Source organism: Anabas testudineus, chromosome 18 (assembly GCF_900324465.2).
Source record: "Anabas testudineus chromosome 18, fAnaTes1.2, whole genome shotgun sequence".
Taxonomy (NCBI): domain Eukaryota; kingdom Metazoa; phylum Chordata; class Actinopteri; order Anabantiformes; family Anabantidae; genus Anabas; species Anabas testudineus.
Genome location: NC_046627.1, coordinates 28,707,014 through 28,722,645, shown reverse-complemented (window position 1 = coordinate 28,722,645; position 15,632 = coordinate 28,707,014). Strand labels below are relative to the sequence as shown.

At 39.5% G+C, this 15,632-nt stretch overlaps 1 protein-coding gene across 7 annotated transcripts in view; it reads right to left on the bottom strand.

Moving 5' to 3' along the window:
- sorcs2 (sortilin-related VPS10 domain containing receptor 2) overlaps window positions 1-15,632 on the bottom strand; it is a 255,410-nt gene that overhangs the window by 13,926 nt on the left and 225,852 nt on the right. For all 7 annotated transcript variants that reach the window (XM_026353187.1, XM_026353188.1, XM_026353190.1 and 4 more), the window contains exons 9-14: window positions 13,852-14,031; window positions 11,613-11,759; window positions 9,332-9,434; window positions 7,578-7,654; window positions 7,252-7,343; window positions 2,577-2,684 (exon numbers count right to left, since the gene is read on the bottom strand). In XM_026353187.1, the coding sequence (XP_026208972.1) occupies window positions 2,577-2,684; window positions 7,252-7,343; window positions 7,578-7,654; window positions 9,332-9,434; window positions 11,613-11,759; window positions 13,852-14,031 (707 nt within the window). The remainder of the gene's footprint in view (window positions 1-2,576; window positions 2,685-7,251; window positions 7,344-7,577; window positions 7,655-9,331; window positions 9,435-11,612; window positions 11,760-13,851; window positions 14,032-15,632) is intronic.

Below are 15,632 nucleotides of genomic sequence, written 5' to 3'. Positions count from 1 at the left end.
CTCTCATTAACAATAGGAAATGTGTTCATTTAGTTCCTCTTCTAATGATACACGGCTAAGCAGGAGAAAACATGACTAGGAGTGTGTGAGCAACTATTTTCTGAGCTCAGTGAGATTAGATTCTGGGATTTCTTTGAGAAACATTAGGCGTTTTGTGAATTTGTTGTGCACAATGTAGGAAACTTTAGAGTTTAGAACTATTCAGTAGCAGAAAAAAGCTGCCATGATGATCTCATGCAGCAGAATGTGCAGTATAAGCCATTTGAGAGTCTGTCCAGTCTCTGATATTTGACCAGCTGTCATTAGTATGAGTACTGGGTGATGTCTGCTCCCCCACCTGTCCTTGGTGCTAAGTCACTGCTCAAAGACTTCATTATGGGATTGCAGGCTGTGCTGTCAAAAATCGAAATGCTATGGCAAAGAAATAGACCCTGGCTAATCTGTCAGACACGACTTGCCCTCAACACCCCTTCTTGGCCACAGACCCTATCTCACTTGAGCCAGATGGGCAACTTATATGAGTCATTCTATATATGTGTGTGTGTGTGTGTGTGTGTGTGTGTGTGTGTGTGTGTGTGTGAACCCAAAGGATGTGTGTCTGACACATGGCAGGTAATGGTTAGCGAGCCTCCTTGTGTGGGACTGTCTGTGTGTGTACGTGTCTCTGACCATCTCTTTGCCCTTCTCAGCGGATTACAGCTGGAAGCTGGCCTTATCTCTGGGCCAAAGCCTGGAGTCTCAGATCATGTGACAAGTCTCACTCCAGTTAACATACTGATGGAAAGATTGAGGGGGGAAAAACGAGAGGGAGAGACAGAGCCTTAGAAGACGGGAACTCTTGAAGCCTACATCAACAGTTTGGGGATGAAGCTGCTGATAGCAATATTTTTTAATTTAGACTGTTTTACACCAAAGAAATGGCAAGAGTGAGGTTTCAGCTTCATCACTAAAGTTCAGTACAACAGTAAAACAAGCGCCTACACCATGCTAGGGGTCCTCTGAGGCTTCTAAGAATCTGCTGGAAATCTAATCAAACTTTGCTGTCCTTACATCTGAACCACTGCTGGGGAATAGCGCACTCTGAAACTATTATTACCTTAATAAAAAGCTTTTTATTATATAGAGTGGCAATTTTAAAACATCCAAAACTCAGACTTTAACAGCCACAGGTGTACCATAGCTGATCTACTCTTTGAGTGACTCGAAGCAAAGCCAACAAAAACATACACATTATGTATGGTATGTAATATAACCTCCTATAGTCCAGCGTTGCTCTAGAGTGATACCTTTGTGGTACAACTATATGAAATCAAATTCATAGCCTTCCTTATGTATAAAAATGCATTCTAAAGTTCAGATAAAGCTTTGTTCTTTCAATGAAACTTGGGAAAAACTGGGGAATGATGACATATACATTTGCAATTTAGCATTTATTATAACTGTCAGTTTGAATTTATTTAAATTCAGAAGTAATCTAAAGGCACTTTACATTAAGACCTAACCTACTGTAACTGTATACAGAATAATATAGAAAAACCAACAATCCCATACATACATATACTAGGTGACAGTGGAGAGGAAAAACTCCCTTTATCTTTAACTGAAGAAACCTCCAGCTCAAGTTGGGTGACCATCTGCCTCGACTGGTTGGGGTTGAGGCAGATGATCATTATGTTAACGCAAAAGTCAAACCAGTCGCAGTTATGTTACAAAACCAATTTAGTGTAATTTTAAGATATGCTGTTAGTGTATTGTGTTATCATTGTTAGTAATAATTATATTTGCTGATTATTGTTTAAAATGAAAAGTTTAACCATTGGCATTTTACCATTTTACCACATTGTCTTGCTAGGCAAAATTCTAATGTTGCATTTGAGTATGCGACATTAGAATGGCTCAAATGCTGACTTCTAATGCTAGGAGCTGCTGCTGTGTCTAAAATGATGCTAAAGGTATAACATATTTGGGTTTGTTTCAAGGCTAAGGGCTTTATTCCTACAAAGATCTAAAGAGAAAAAAAAACAAAAACACAGAAACAGTTCACAAATACAGGGCAGAACCGCAGAAATAAAATGTCAGAGATGAGAAAAGCCAGACGGGGAGGGAGGGCAAAGGGCATGCATGGGCCTTCACTCCCATCAACCTCTGCTGTAACAGCAATCAAATGCTCTGGACAAGAGGGAGGAGAGAGGATAGCTTTGTAGGAAATCGAGAGTGAGACCAGCTGCTGTTAACGCCACAATATTTGATGCCTTGCTCCAACAGATTGAGAGGGAATTGTTGTGATAGGAGAGAAACTTGATCTTCTTTGAATGTAGTGTGCAGACAGAAAGGGCATCTGACCTTAACTCAAGAAAACCGTGGGGAGAAAGAAAGTGTGAAGGGAGGACTGAAGGAGGTGTAGGGCGAGATGCTGTTTGTATGCTTTACAGCAATTTCTCAGTACAAGACCACACTGATTTTCTGTTTTTTCCAGACCATTTACAATGAATTCAATTCAGCCCATATACACTTATTACTCTATTAGCGCTCCTGAAATATAATGCTGCTCCAGCTGAAATTGAGAGTTGACTCACGTCATGACCAGGGTCTCGTCGCCTGGCTCGCTCAGGAGTCCATCGACAAACACAGAGGTGCTGGTGAAGTTGTGAACAGTCCAAGTCCGTCCTTCATCAATACTGAACCTGTGGACAAAGAGAGAAGAGACAATCAACACTACTCAAGCAGAGATACCGATACACTGCTGCAAAGTTTGTAATGATTAAATTACAATTACAGCCCTTCAGCCCTGTATTTGACTATTTACTAAACTAAATTGGAATTTAAACTAAACTTAAACTGGGATTTAAACCCGAGTGATAACCATGAGCTTACCACTACACTATCCAGCCGCTATTTATCATATTATTATACTATATACAAGCTTCTCATTACAAGGTTCTTTAAATGTCAAGATGCCAGCCACTCATATGGCTAACTTTAGCTGATTTCACTAGTCATCTGCAGCTTACAAAACCTACAAACAAGCTACAGTGCTGGCAAAATGAGGATTACAGTTAGAAATGAGAAGCCTGCTTTCTGTGTGATATCAAGCAGACATTTGTTTGAAAAGTGACTTCAGCTTTTGAAAAATAGTGGGATATCTGCCCATTAGAGTCATCAACTGCAAATAGAATGGGAAAACTTCCATCAGCAGAGGTGAGCTTTTATAATGCACTTTATGTTGGTTGTACTCTGAAGAACAGAAACACTAAAGGGAAGATGAGGGAGGGAAAAGGAATGATGTGACAAAGATGCACCAGTGAATGTTTCCATCCATAGAGAAGTTACGATAGAACACTAAATTTAACAATTTGAATTTGTACCTCTTCTGAAAATCTTTCTCTGCTAACAGGAAAAAATGGCAAGTGTGGGGCATACAAAGCGAGTCATCTGTTCTGTTTTTTCTACTGTGCTGATGACTCCTGCAACAGTGGCATCAGTGCTGAGTAAATGTGACTGCATGGTGGAGAAGGATCAATGTGGAATCGAGCTGTGTGTTGCTCGCACTGTAGACTGCGTTTTGTAACAATGAAGCACTACAACGTAATAATCAGCAGGTAAACATGTCCAATTCTAAAGATCAGAATGGATATACGAAAGTATTGAATACGCAGTTGCAGTGGTAAAAGTCTCAGTAGGCTTCAAACTAAGTGCTGGTCAGACTCCAGTGTTTGAAATGCCCTTTCTGCTGCTAAAATCAGGAGGCTGCTGCATCCAGCAGTTCAGTAACTTTCTGGAAATCAATTGCACCAGTTGTGTGGAGGTGTGAAAATAAGCAAGGGCCTGAAGTGTTCCTGTCACTCTTCATATGTACTTTGAACAAGAAAGCTTCCAAAAACAGAGTGAACACAGTGTCTGATGCTATTCAATATATCGTGTCCAACCAACAACAACACACTAAGTTATTGCAGTATTATTGAGTAACCCAAGCTTCATTTGGTTTTCTCAAGTAAGCTGATTTCCTAATTGTCACATAAATAAGAAACCTGGCTTCTGTAATCAAGGTATTTTAAATAAAGTGTATTCAATAAGTCTTTACAATTTGATATTTTTCTAAAATAGTTTGACAATTTGTAAGTGTAGCTTTTCACAAATAGATGAACCTCTGTCCATCTTTACTTCTGAGAGACTCTTTTTCTAACCCATCATGTTACTAACTTGTTGGGGTGAACATGCAAGAGTTACCCTTGATCCAGGCACTAAGCCACACGTTTGCTTCATAAGACCTAGACCACTACAGCCTACTACTGTACATGATGATGTACTCAGTGACTCATCCGCTTCTATCTCATTTCCTCCAGTTCGTCCCGATGAATTATTAGAAATGGACAGAGTTGATAACCCTGTAATCACATAGATTAGCAGGTCAAACTTATAATTACACTCCATGCCCACACACCAGCCTTTACTCCATTCCTACAGTGCAAAAAGCTTATTCTATGTGGAGCTAATAATAAATCATGACTGTACATCACAGTCCTGTCCAGTTGCCATGTTACAGTGGCATCTCATTTCTCAGCCTGCTGGCTTTTCATTATTAATTGATATGAATGCCTTCTGTCAGTTACTTAATGTAAAAAAAAAAAAGTCTGAGTGAGCTGATGAGAGGAGCTGGGAAATTAACTGAAGTAATATGAGTGTGTGTGCATACACGCACAGTTGTCACTTTTGAAAGATGCTTCACTTTTCAAGTAGCCATGGAAATGGCATTACTTTGATGCACACAGTTGTAGATATCCTACCCCCACATGGGAACATGGTGTAATTATTTCAGAGAGTCAAAAGCACCAGAGAGGCTTGGTTTCAGGTTGTGGAGAGTTTCTTTGGAGTATTATGAGTGTCTAAATGCAGAGGACTTGAAGGAGCATTTTAGGTCATGCAGAGTTCTTAACAGAGACTGAAGTACTGACGGTCTCTAAACTCCTCTTGCTGCACTTTGCTTCTCTGTAGAGTTAATTCCTTTTTGTTCTTTCAGCTCTACTTGTTTCTGTCTGGGAGGTTAAATCAGGCCACACAGACTGATTTAAAGGCCTTATCCTTAAAGAGTACAACTCTAGATCTTGTACGAAGAAATATTCTGCCAAATATAGTTCAGTCAAAAGTTTGGACACAAAAAAAAATATTTTATAACATCTAATTGATCAGAAATAAAGTGTAGAGATTTTTAATGTTGTAAAAAATTTAAAATTATAATTTATAATATGTTCATAAACGTACCTATCATCAGCAAACATTAGTACTGTCTTCCAATAGCAAGTTTATTACTATATAATGAAAAAAAGATGTCTAGACCCAACTTTGGACATCACAGGCACGATTTACTAAGATCCCACATAGAAAGTAGTAAATGTGGACACAATCTTGAAAATTGTGCGTAAGGCCAAGAGGAACTTGACTTCACATCATCTCTTTGATGAGCTACATCAATGATATCTCGCTTTATGGAAGGTTGCTTCTATAACTTTTGGGAAACCAGCGACTTGTCGTAGGGCATCCTGGGTGGAAGCATTGCGTGTCCAAATGTTATGGCATGATGACGTGCTGTAAAAGTTCATTACCAGCCGCTCAGCCTACTGTACACAAAGTGCCAGGTAATGTCCCCCCTGTAAGCTGTAGATACTTAGTAACCTTTAGTAAGTCAGGGCCATTGTGTGTTCACTTCCTCCTACGAGCAAAATAAATGGTAGTAGTACGTAGTAGTTTTAATAGGGTTTCTCATGAAAGGCTTATACGTTTACAATTATTCGTAATGTATCCACTTCTGTAAATGTCTGTGGCCTTACTGAATGCTAGTACCACAATAGAGTTGCAGCTTTGCAATTAACAAAAGTAAGCCAGCTAATTACAACAGGCATCTAACAGAGGCATACAGAACAATGTGCAAGATACTGGAATAACATTGCCGTTGCATCAGTAGATTTTGGCTTGAGAACAATGTTTTCAAATCTCCACAGCTGAAATGTGTGTCCTTACACGTAACACCTTTCTCTCTATTATGGAGCATTTGGGAAGAAGAGAATTATTTGAGGCCATAAAACTCCAATAAGAGAAGAGAGTTTCTGGCTTCAGTAGAGAGCGCAGGCCAGGGAGAGTTTCGGAAGCCAGAAATCTCAGCACATGATGAGGTGATAACATTACAGTCATTTTGGGTAATGAAGTGGATAAAAGTGTGTTCGTTTTACTTGTTAGAAGTTGTATTTCCTGCAGAACATTTTCTTGTGCTTTCACAGCTTTCTGTCACTCTGTGGTTAGATGTTTTCCAAAGCATTGCAGGGGCCTTTGGGGTTATTGATTTAGCTGTGGTATGAGGGAGGGAAAAATGTGAAGGACAACACTCCATGGTCTTTCACTGGAAGACAGATGAGAGCCCATCCAAAAGGTCATTTGATTTAGCTGTGATAAATGTTTTTCTGAGTACTCCCTTATCTATGGTTTCTCATTATTTCATCCTTATTTTATTAAGGTCGGTGAGATAACATCTTGCTGAGCTTGGAATTGTCCTGAGCTGTGGGGAGAGAGAGGGATGATCTTAAATTATTTAGAATGGGTACAGTGCTGGAGCGGGATATTAACGGATCTTTTCATCTACTGTTAGAATATATAGGTTCAACTGTGTTTAGACATCAAACAGTGCAGAACCAGTTTTTAGACAATGAAACCTTTTGAGAGTCTAAAAACAGTGGAACTGTGGCACGATAAAATTAGCACTTGACATAACAGGAGATTGATGCAATCACAGAGAGATTCTTGCTCTGTTTGTTAAACTATTGTTGTAACTTTCACAACTACAAGACCAATGTGCATTGTATAGCTGCATATGCATCAACCGAAACACCAAGTTTGGGATGATTTAGAAATGTAAATGTTTATTTCTGTGTGAGTACATTAGTCCCCTATTGTTTATTATATACAATATAATATTCATATTTATATTTCATCTGTTTCAATGGTCTTTGTCAGTCAATAAATCACGAACTGGACCGGCTTGTAAGGAAAATACAATACAAATAAAGATTTATTCTAATGGATGATGCACAAGTATTGATCAATTTCAGAATAAATCATGTTAATTTACCAGCCTCTTATCCATCATATTAGAGATATGGACAATACTAAATGGTTTCAAAAGAAAGTCAATAATGTAATGGTTTGAATCTGTTCAAGCATCTATTACAGCAGTAAGGTCTGCTATTGATATTGTGGCCTTACTTGAGTATCTTGAGGGGAATGGAGGTGTCCTTAATGGCAACAATGACCCCTCCGTGGTCCAGGTACAGGATGTGATGCTCCTCCTCAAAGACCTGTCAAGGAAGACATTAGAAGGTTTGGGAGTCATCCCGGTCAGCTGCAAGACTCATCCTAAATTATGAAAAGCTACAAATTTATGAGGTGAGTGAAAAAAAGGTGTTTTAGCATCCAAAACGGTACAAGCCGTGCTTTAACTTTTAAGTGTGAAGAGAAAGTTAGTAGGGGAACAAATAAAACATGATGGGAGAGGAGCGAGGGGGAAACAGAAGCAACAGGAGAGGATGTACCTGTCTCCATGTCTTCCCGCAGTCTGAAGTGATGTACATCTCTTCCTTATATTCTACAAGCTTGGAGCCAAGGTTACCTGAAGGAAAGATGAAGAATTGAGTTTTATCAGGCAGGGAGGCTCATGTGAGGCATGCAGCAACAACAGATTCAAAGAAGGAGGAGTACGCAGTGAGAAAACAGATGTGAGGAGACTAGATGGATGAACATCCAAACAGAAAGTCACATAGGACTCTCCCCTAGAACATTTTAAATAATTTATCAGATAGAAACAAGGATTGTAATGTATGTTGATAAACCTGCAATGGAAGGAAACACATTTTAAACTGGTACTATTGTCTTAATTCTTTATAGTCGGAATCAAGTTGAAGATATTCAGGCCCATATCAGTTTCAGATGGAAAGTCTTTCCAATGTGTGAGTGAACATGCAGGACAACACGTGCTCAATGTGAACTGTACCCACTGAAAGTGTATTCAACTACCAGTACTGTACCTGGGTCAGCTTGTTGAAACTTCCTAACATCTTTCAGCAGATTCTTTTCTGGTATTCTTCAGGGCCCCTTGACAACAACATTATGATTTTGATCTTGATCTTGTTGTTCTGTTCTTATATTTTAGGTCAATATTTTTGTTGCTTCTATCATTTGATGTGTGTTTATTCTTTCTTTTTCTGGGCAGAACATGGTTTCCGCAGGAGTTTAAAGCATGGCCCAGATGGCTTATTTTCCTCATCTCCTAAACAGCCACTGCTCTGCCCTTACTCAGTTTTCAGGATCTGTGTCTATTCCCTTTTGGTATGAAATGCCCACACACAAACAAACACAGCTGAGTATTCAATAAATAAAACTGCTGGCAGATCAGTCAACTTCTCTTTACATTAAAGTGCAGCAGTGTGGTTTTACACTTCTCCATCGCACAGAGACGAAGGTAAAACAGAGGTTTGTCTCTGGAGCAGTGGAACTTTTTAGCTGGGAGAAATTGAGCATTATGGTCTGTAGCCAAATGCATTACCAACACAGCCTCACACTAACACACTTGTGGGTTAATACACAGTAATACACACTCACAGTACGCACACAGTAGTAATAGCAGCTCATAGTTCTATAGTTATGTTTGATTTATGCATTAACATAGATCTACTGTCCTTGAAATAAATGAAATGATGAATGCATGCACACATGCACGTCTGTCCAGAGTCATGCTCTCATCAGCTCATCAATGAAGCCAAGTGGACATTTGTGCCAGATGTAATTGAGTTCCCTCTGTGCTTTCCTGGGATATAGTGTTGATGCAAATTGGTTAGATATGAGGTCACAGTGACCTTTGATCCTTGAATATCTAATCAGCTTGTCCTTGAGTATAAGTTGAAGTTTGTGCCAAATTTGAAGAGGCCCCCTCATGGGGTTCCTGTGATATTGAATCCAGGAGAATGGGACAGATGGAAAACTCAAAAACATGATATGTGTCAATGGCTGGCATCAGCTCAGGGAGTCAAAATCAAAAGGCAAGATCTCATATCTGTATGGACATGGTACATGTATCATAAGTGGAGTATGAGGTGCCGCTTGCAACCCAGTGTCAGAAAAGACATATTCAGACATACTTTCTTTTACCCTGTGCAGAAATGGTCGATATCAATATTTACAGTAGACAACTGCTCAATTATCCATGTCTTCATGCAGTAGAAAACCTCATTGTATCAATTCATGTGAAAAACATTGACAAAGAGAAACATATATTGTTATGGAGACTCACCAGCACCCATGATGAGACCTGGAGCAGAGTCTTTGGTGTGGACAGTTCCAGACACGTAGGGGTTGTCTGCCCAGCGCAGGTGGAGGTGGAGGTGACAGTACGGCTGCAAACAAGAGAATATGAGTGTGATCCAAACCATGTCATCTGCTGTGTTACAGTGTATTCCCAACAATACATTTTAGCAAAAGACTATAAGTTGGAGTACTTCAGTAAAATGAAGTGAGCACACTCAAACCTCTGTCATGTGTAATGAGTCTTACCACACAGACACCTGATAATCCTTCTGCAAATACAGCTCTGTAAAAGGGTTTCAGTGCTGTTACACATCGCTTAACATGGGGAAAGATATTTAATAAGAGCTAATGCAGTTCAGAAATAGAAAATCAGACAAGACATTCACAAATGCAAACATTTATCATTGGCAGAACTGCTCTGGCTTGTTCTCTGTTTTCCACCACTGTCTCACAGTGGGGGGATAACTATTATTTTTGTGGCACAGTGAACAGTCATGGTTTGTAGTTATGCTGCATGCCTGCACGACTGTTGGTACTAACAATTTAATTTAAGCCATATTGATGCTGTATTTAGTAACTGCTGATGCAAATTTAACTGTTCCTGCTGCTGCAGAGTTTTCCAACAGCAAAGCAGCAGGGTGCTTTTATTGTGAAGGCAGCAATAGAAATGCATTTTACCCAGAGTAAGCAATGCTGATATTCAATAAAAGCAGTTCTACATACAACATGATATGGACATATTTAGTTCTAGTTGGACAGCGAATCATTTTACATACTGCGTGATTAATACACAGATGCTTTCTGTGGTTTGTGGCAACAACAAAAATCTCAGTAACTAATAAATATTCTGCAGAAAAACCATTATGTCATTACGGCGAGGTGACTTAAATTGTCAAGGATGATGGTGACTCAGTGGGGCAAAAGAAAAACCCGCAGTAATGAAACACTCCATTCTGCAGTGTATTTTGTTAAAATATGGTGCTTTAAATGTTTATATTGGTCTAAAACTATGTTATTATGTATCATGAACCACTAATTCAATGTTTATATGATGCCTATAGATAGACAGATTGTAACATTACTCTCCCGTGTATTTAAATCAGACACTATGATAAACTGCTGCTGTTCAGACAAGAGGTCATTAATCTAATCCAGTCAGGTGGCAAGGTAATGGATACAGCTGAGTGTGCTTCCCTGATAGTGACACATTAGATAGTACATCTAGAATCTGGCTTTGTCTACCCTGCTGACTTGTGATGTCAGTGAAGTGATATGTGTGATGCCAGCATTTGAAATAAAGCAGCCTCTCTGGCCAACAGAGGGAAAGACATGAATCCCGGAGAGCTCATTTTCTTTGCGGGGTCATTATGTTGAGGTATGGATAAAGCTGAAGGGAAGAGAGGTCAATATCAGAGGGAACAGTTACATGAGAGTGTCTCAGCGATGATAAACAAGAGTCCACTTGATACCTGTGTCTCCTTCATATCTGTCGGCTGATTAGATTGATGGTTCAAATAAAGAACTTGACTCGCTCCCCCTCTATCTACCTGCGAGTTGTGATGTATGGATATAAGACTGGGGATGACCAATTGCTCTTTGCCATACAGCCCTGCAGAAGCAACTTTGACAAGATGGATGGAACAACTAGGCAGCCATCTCACATACATTCAAGACTCATCCTTCTTTCTCAACCTGGCCAACAAATGTCAGTAATTTGACTGATTGTTGGTGGTGCAAGATTGCATTCGCATCACAATGTGCAATGTGCAAGGGGCAACATAAAGTTTTAAACCAATAGTATAGTGTAGTGGAGTACTGTAGTACAGGGGGATCTGCATGAGTTAGTGCTGTGCAACATATAAATAAAAGAAAGTCGAACCCATAAATCACAGGACTAGAAATAAGCTGGATAGGTGGATGCCAGTGGTGGCTGTGCAACTTTGCCAGTGCTCTCCAAGTGACAGGTAGCTCAGCACTGTGCAGCAAGTGCAGCAATTGTAACAATGGAGGAAGATAACTTTAAAGCTAGTGTACCAGCTTGTTTAAAGGGGGTCTTAACTCATAGGTCTAGGTAGGAAGCTGCTAAAAATACATTGATAATCTTTTACAGTGTGTTCAAGTGGAACCATCTCATCAGGTCATGATGCTTTGTTGCATTGATAAAATGCAGAAATTGTAAAAGTACAAATGTACATTTGTATTGTTGATACACAGTGTATCCATCTATATAGTGTATCCACACTAAGAGGGAGCGGTTGAGCACTTACTGCTCTGCAGCTGACTGGTTTTCCGTTCATGTCAGTGGTAGGCGGGGTCAAGGGTTCCCAGTCTCGTCCTTTGTTGTAGGTGATGAGAGTCATCACTTTGCCATCGATCTTCTGATTGGCCAGAAAGACACCTTTGATTCCACGTACCTGGAAAAACAACGTGGATATACAGCTGTTAGTGTTTACAATGTTTTAACATATCGAACCCATACATCTAAACATGAATTTGACTACATTTAACTTCCTTTGAACAACGGCTAAAGGTAAAGAAAAGTAATAAAGGCAGAGTCAGAAGGTCAACTGAACCCGAGTTGTGGCTTGCACTGACTCCTATATCAGCTAGAACTAAATCTTTTTTTGCTTCTGCGTTTCATTTGTAAAATAAATAATGTTCTATATGTATAGTTACATAGGCCGCCTTTGATCCAGCAACTTGGTTTTAAAGTTGTATTTTCTGTAACAACTATTTACCCAGTAACTATTTAGTAGTTTAAATAATTGCAACCGATTTAATGCAAAACAACTTTGAAACTTTAGTCAACTTACTAATAATGAACCATATTTTTTTTATTATGTTATACACTTTTCCTCTAAAGGGTTTTGAGGGTACATGCCATCTTCTAATTTATTATAGTTTTAGAAGGTTACTATTATTAACAGCCAATATATATATTTTATTTTATTTTAGAAAACAAACATAACTCTGCTGTAACTGATTTGTAACTTTACCTTGAACTATAGAGCCAGATTTGGAATAGTAACAGTGGTTGAAACCTGATTACCCACAGGGCTCTACGTTACAGAACAATGCACTTGGGGAAAACCACTGATGCAGAAAGTGCAGGGCTGTAAAAATTTTATACACTGAAATCAATACATACTGCATGTTTTTGTGGATGTGAGGTTGCTAGCTAGAGGAGCTGAAGCTGAAACACTAAACAGCGAGTTGATGATGAATCGAGCACAGATAGACATGTACAAAGCCATCTGCAGACTCCCCAAGCTCCTATTATACAGCACTGATGTTCATAGACAAGGTAATTGTTAAAATCGCTTGTATTCTCTCTGGACGTCTGGCTTTTTCCCTCTCTATCTACACTTTTTCATCTTTCAACTTGTGTTCGGCACTTCGTCTCATTCCTTTCATTTTCTGTTCCTTTTGCCTCAAGTCTCGATCCATCTCCTCTATGTTGTTTGTTTCTCTGTCTCGTCTGTCCTGTCTTCTCTTTCTCAGCATGTGATGAGAGCGCAGCCTGGAGCGAGGGATGAAAGAGGAGGAGGAAATGGGTTGTGCAGTACAGGCCTTTGCCTCCGTGGTCCACTGCATATTCTTTTTTCCTCCAACACTTGCTCTCTCCCTCCTCTTCTACTTGTTTTATGACATCTATGACCATTTATTCAGAGGTTTCGCCAAAACCTATGTATATATATATATATATATATACACATCCAGGTCAGTTTAATAAAAAATAAAATAAAAAACTTCAGTTGAACCACTACTCAAAAGCAATGTTTGACTTTGAAGACTTCATTTTTGGTATATATTTATTTATTATTACTTTTGTCAGTCTTACGTTACACCAGCTATATTTATTTACCCTTATAACGTAGACCCTTCTTTACCGGAAGGGTACCAACAATTTAACATATGTTCCACTTGTGGTAGGTGCCCAATTACTTTAAATAGATTAGAAGTCGTGGCTGGGAAGTATGACCCGAGCTACCTTGATTACCTTGTGAAAATGACATACTTCACTGATTCCCTTGGGGAAGTAATGATGATGACCCAATAATATGTGTAGATTACACTGGCGTAGAATATTTTGGAGGCTACTCCCTTCCTTTTTGTTCAGTATTTGTCCTAACATGCTTGATAATTAAAGCTACATGCTTCTTTTGGCAGATTGTACAAACACTTAGCCCCGCGAAAGTCAGTCAGAGGATCAGACACATCACTCTTAAAAAGCCAAAATGTTGTCAGATTACTAATGCCTGAAGAACATGAAGCAACTGGTCTTGACTAAAGCCTTAGCAAGCTTAGCCTGCTTTCTTCTTCTAAAGTAGCCTTCCTGTGTTTTACTGTAGACTGGTCCACAACACCCACTACAGTATTGGAGAGCTCACCCAGAGTATGTGGACACTGATTGTTGTAAGCAGTGCACAAGTAAATATTGTATTTTACATATTGTATAGGGTTTTCTATATTTTTAATGCTGCCCACCCCTCCACCTCATCTCACCTCCAAGATGTCAATGATTACATTCTCCTCTGGCTGCTTGGTGCTGCGAACATTTTCCAGGACTATGGAGTAGTAGACACCCTGGGGGTCCGATTGGTACAGGTTATAAGTGTCTGACTGGTACCACTCCTGGAGGGCGAGGAAGACTTGGTTCTCGTCTGTGCTCACTATCTGAACATCCTGAAAGAAGAGATGGAGGACATGAAGAGAGGAATGAGACGGAGAGGTCGGTGTCAGAGAGACAATCAATATTTTCTGAATCAGTGATGCTGGGAATGAAAGAGGCAAGAAGAAAAAAAAAAGAGAGGACATAAAGAAAGAAGAAACAAGATTAATTTTGAAAACAGAGGAGAGACTCAGACTTCATTACAGGGGAAAAAATATGAAGGCAAAAAGAGGAAAACAGATTAGACATTGAAAAATGAAAGAGGAAAACAAATAAGTGGAGGTTTAAACAGAGGACAATAAAGGCAGCAAGTGACGACGGGTGGTCAGAAGTAAGAGGATATGAAACAGGAAAGGAGAGCTATAGAAAGTACAATAAGCAGCAAACTCTGATGCACAGAAGAGGTGAAGAGCTAATGTTAGCTCACTTTAATCCAGAGAAAATAACCCAATACCTACTACACAAGTAAGGTTACACTTTATCAAACTGAAAACAGTATTTGGCAGCCTGGAAAACCTGTACGGTGTACTTGTCAAAGCTTTTAGGCCTCCAGTGCAAACAGCTTCATCACTCATGAAAGACTATAACGATGGCAAAAAAAAAAAAAAAAAAAAAGCAACTCAGCATTTCTTTGTGTTAGTGATTACATTAACATAACATTTCTAAAATAAAGCCACCAGAGCACGGGAGAAAGTACCCGAAAGGGTGTGTCTCAAATCACTGACACTGAAAAAAAAGTAAAGAAACACCAGAGCTCAATTAAACTTGGATTTACGGCTAGAGCTCAGGGTAATAACTGCATAGCAAGCTTAGCAATGATCTTCATGTTCATAACTGTACTGTTTCTGACTCACTTTGCAAGCTGTGTGCAAATTGCAAGAAGGTTGTTAGGTTGGAGGTTTGGTAGGTGATTGGCACACAATGCAGAGTCACTTCTTCAACCTGAAGCTCTAAGGACTGTGACTAGACTTTCGATTCATTCAAATGGCAGAAGTCTAATCGATGACAACCTGTAAGTCAATCACATCCACCAACCTGCTGATCACCCAGTCAACAAATCAACCACCCTGCAAACAGTCAATCAATACCAACGTGCAGTTAGCATAATGACAACATCTTGTTTGAGCTCAAACTGAAATATTTTGCCTCATTAACTTCTCTCTGTCTCGCTTACTACAATCTACCTTTTCCTTTCTCCCTTCATCTGTCCCTCCCTTCTAGCCCTACAGGCCAAACCGGCTCAGGCGGAGGAGTTGGCATGGAGACGCTCACAAAACTCTTTTTTTAACACCTACAGTCAACCCTGCACCCAACCAGAGAGACTAAAAACATAATCCTACAATTGCAGAAGGTACAGCATGTTGACATGAGGGGAATAACATGCCAACAAGCCTGAACACGTGCACACTCTGCACATTGTATGCAGTACATGTTGTTGTTTTGCAGAGGTGGTAGACAGACACAACCTCAGTATTCAAGTAAAAGGTGGTCAAGGCATTAATTCATAATAATGCATCATTTATTTGTTGATTCTATTTGTATAAGGAGTTTCAGTTTGTCTGTCTTGGCTATGCTGACATAAAGGTACTGATAAATATCTTCATGTCAATATTGT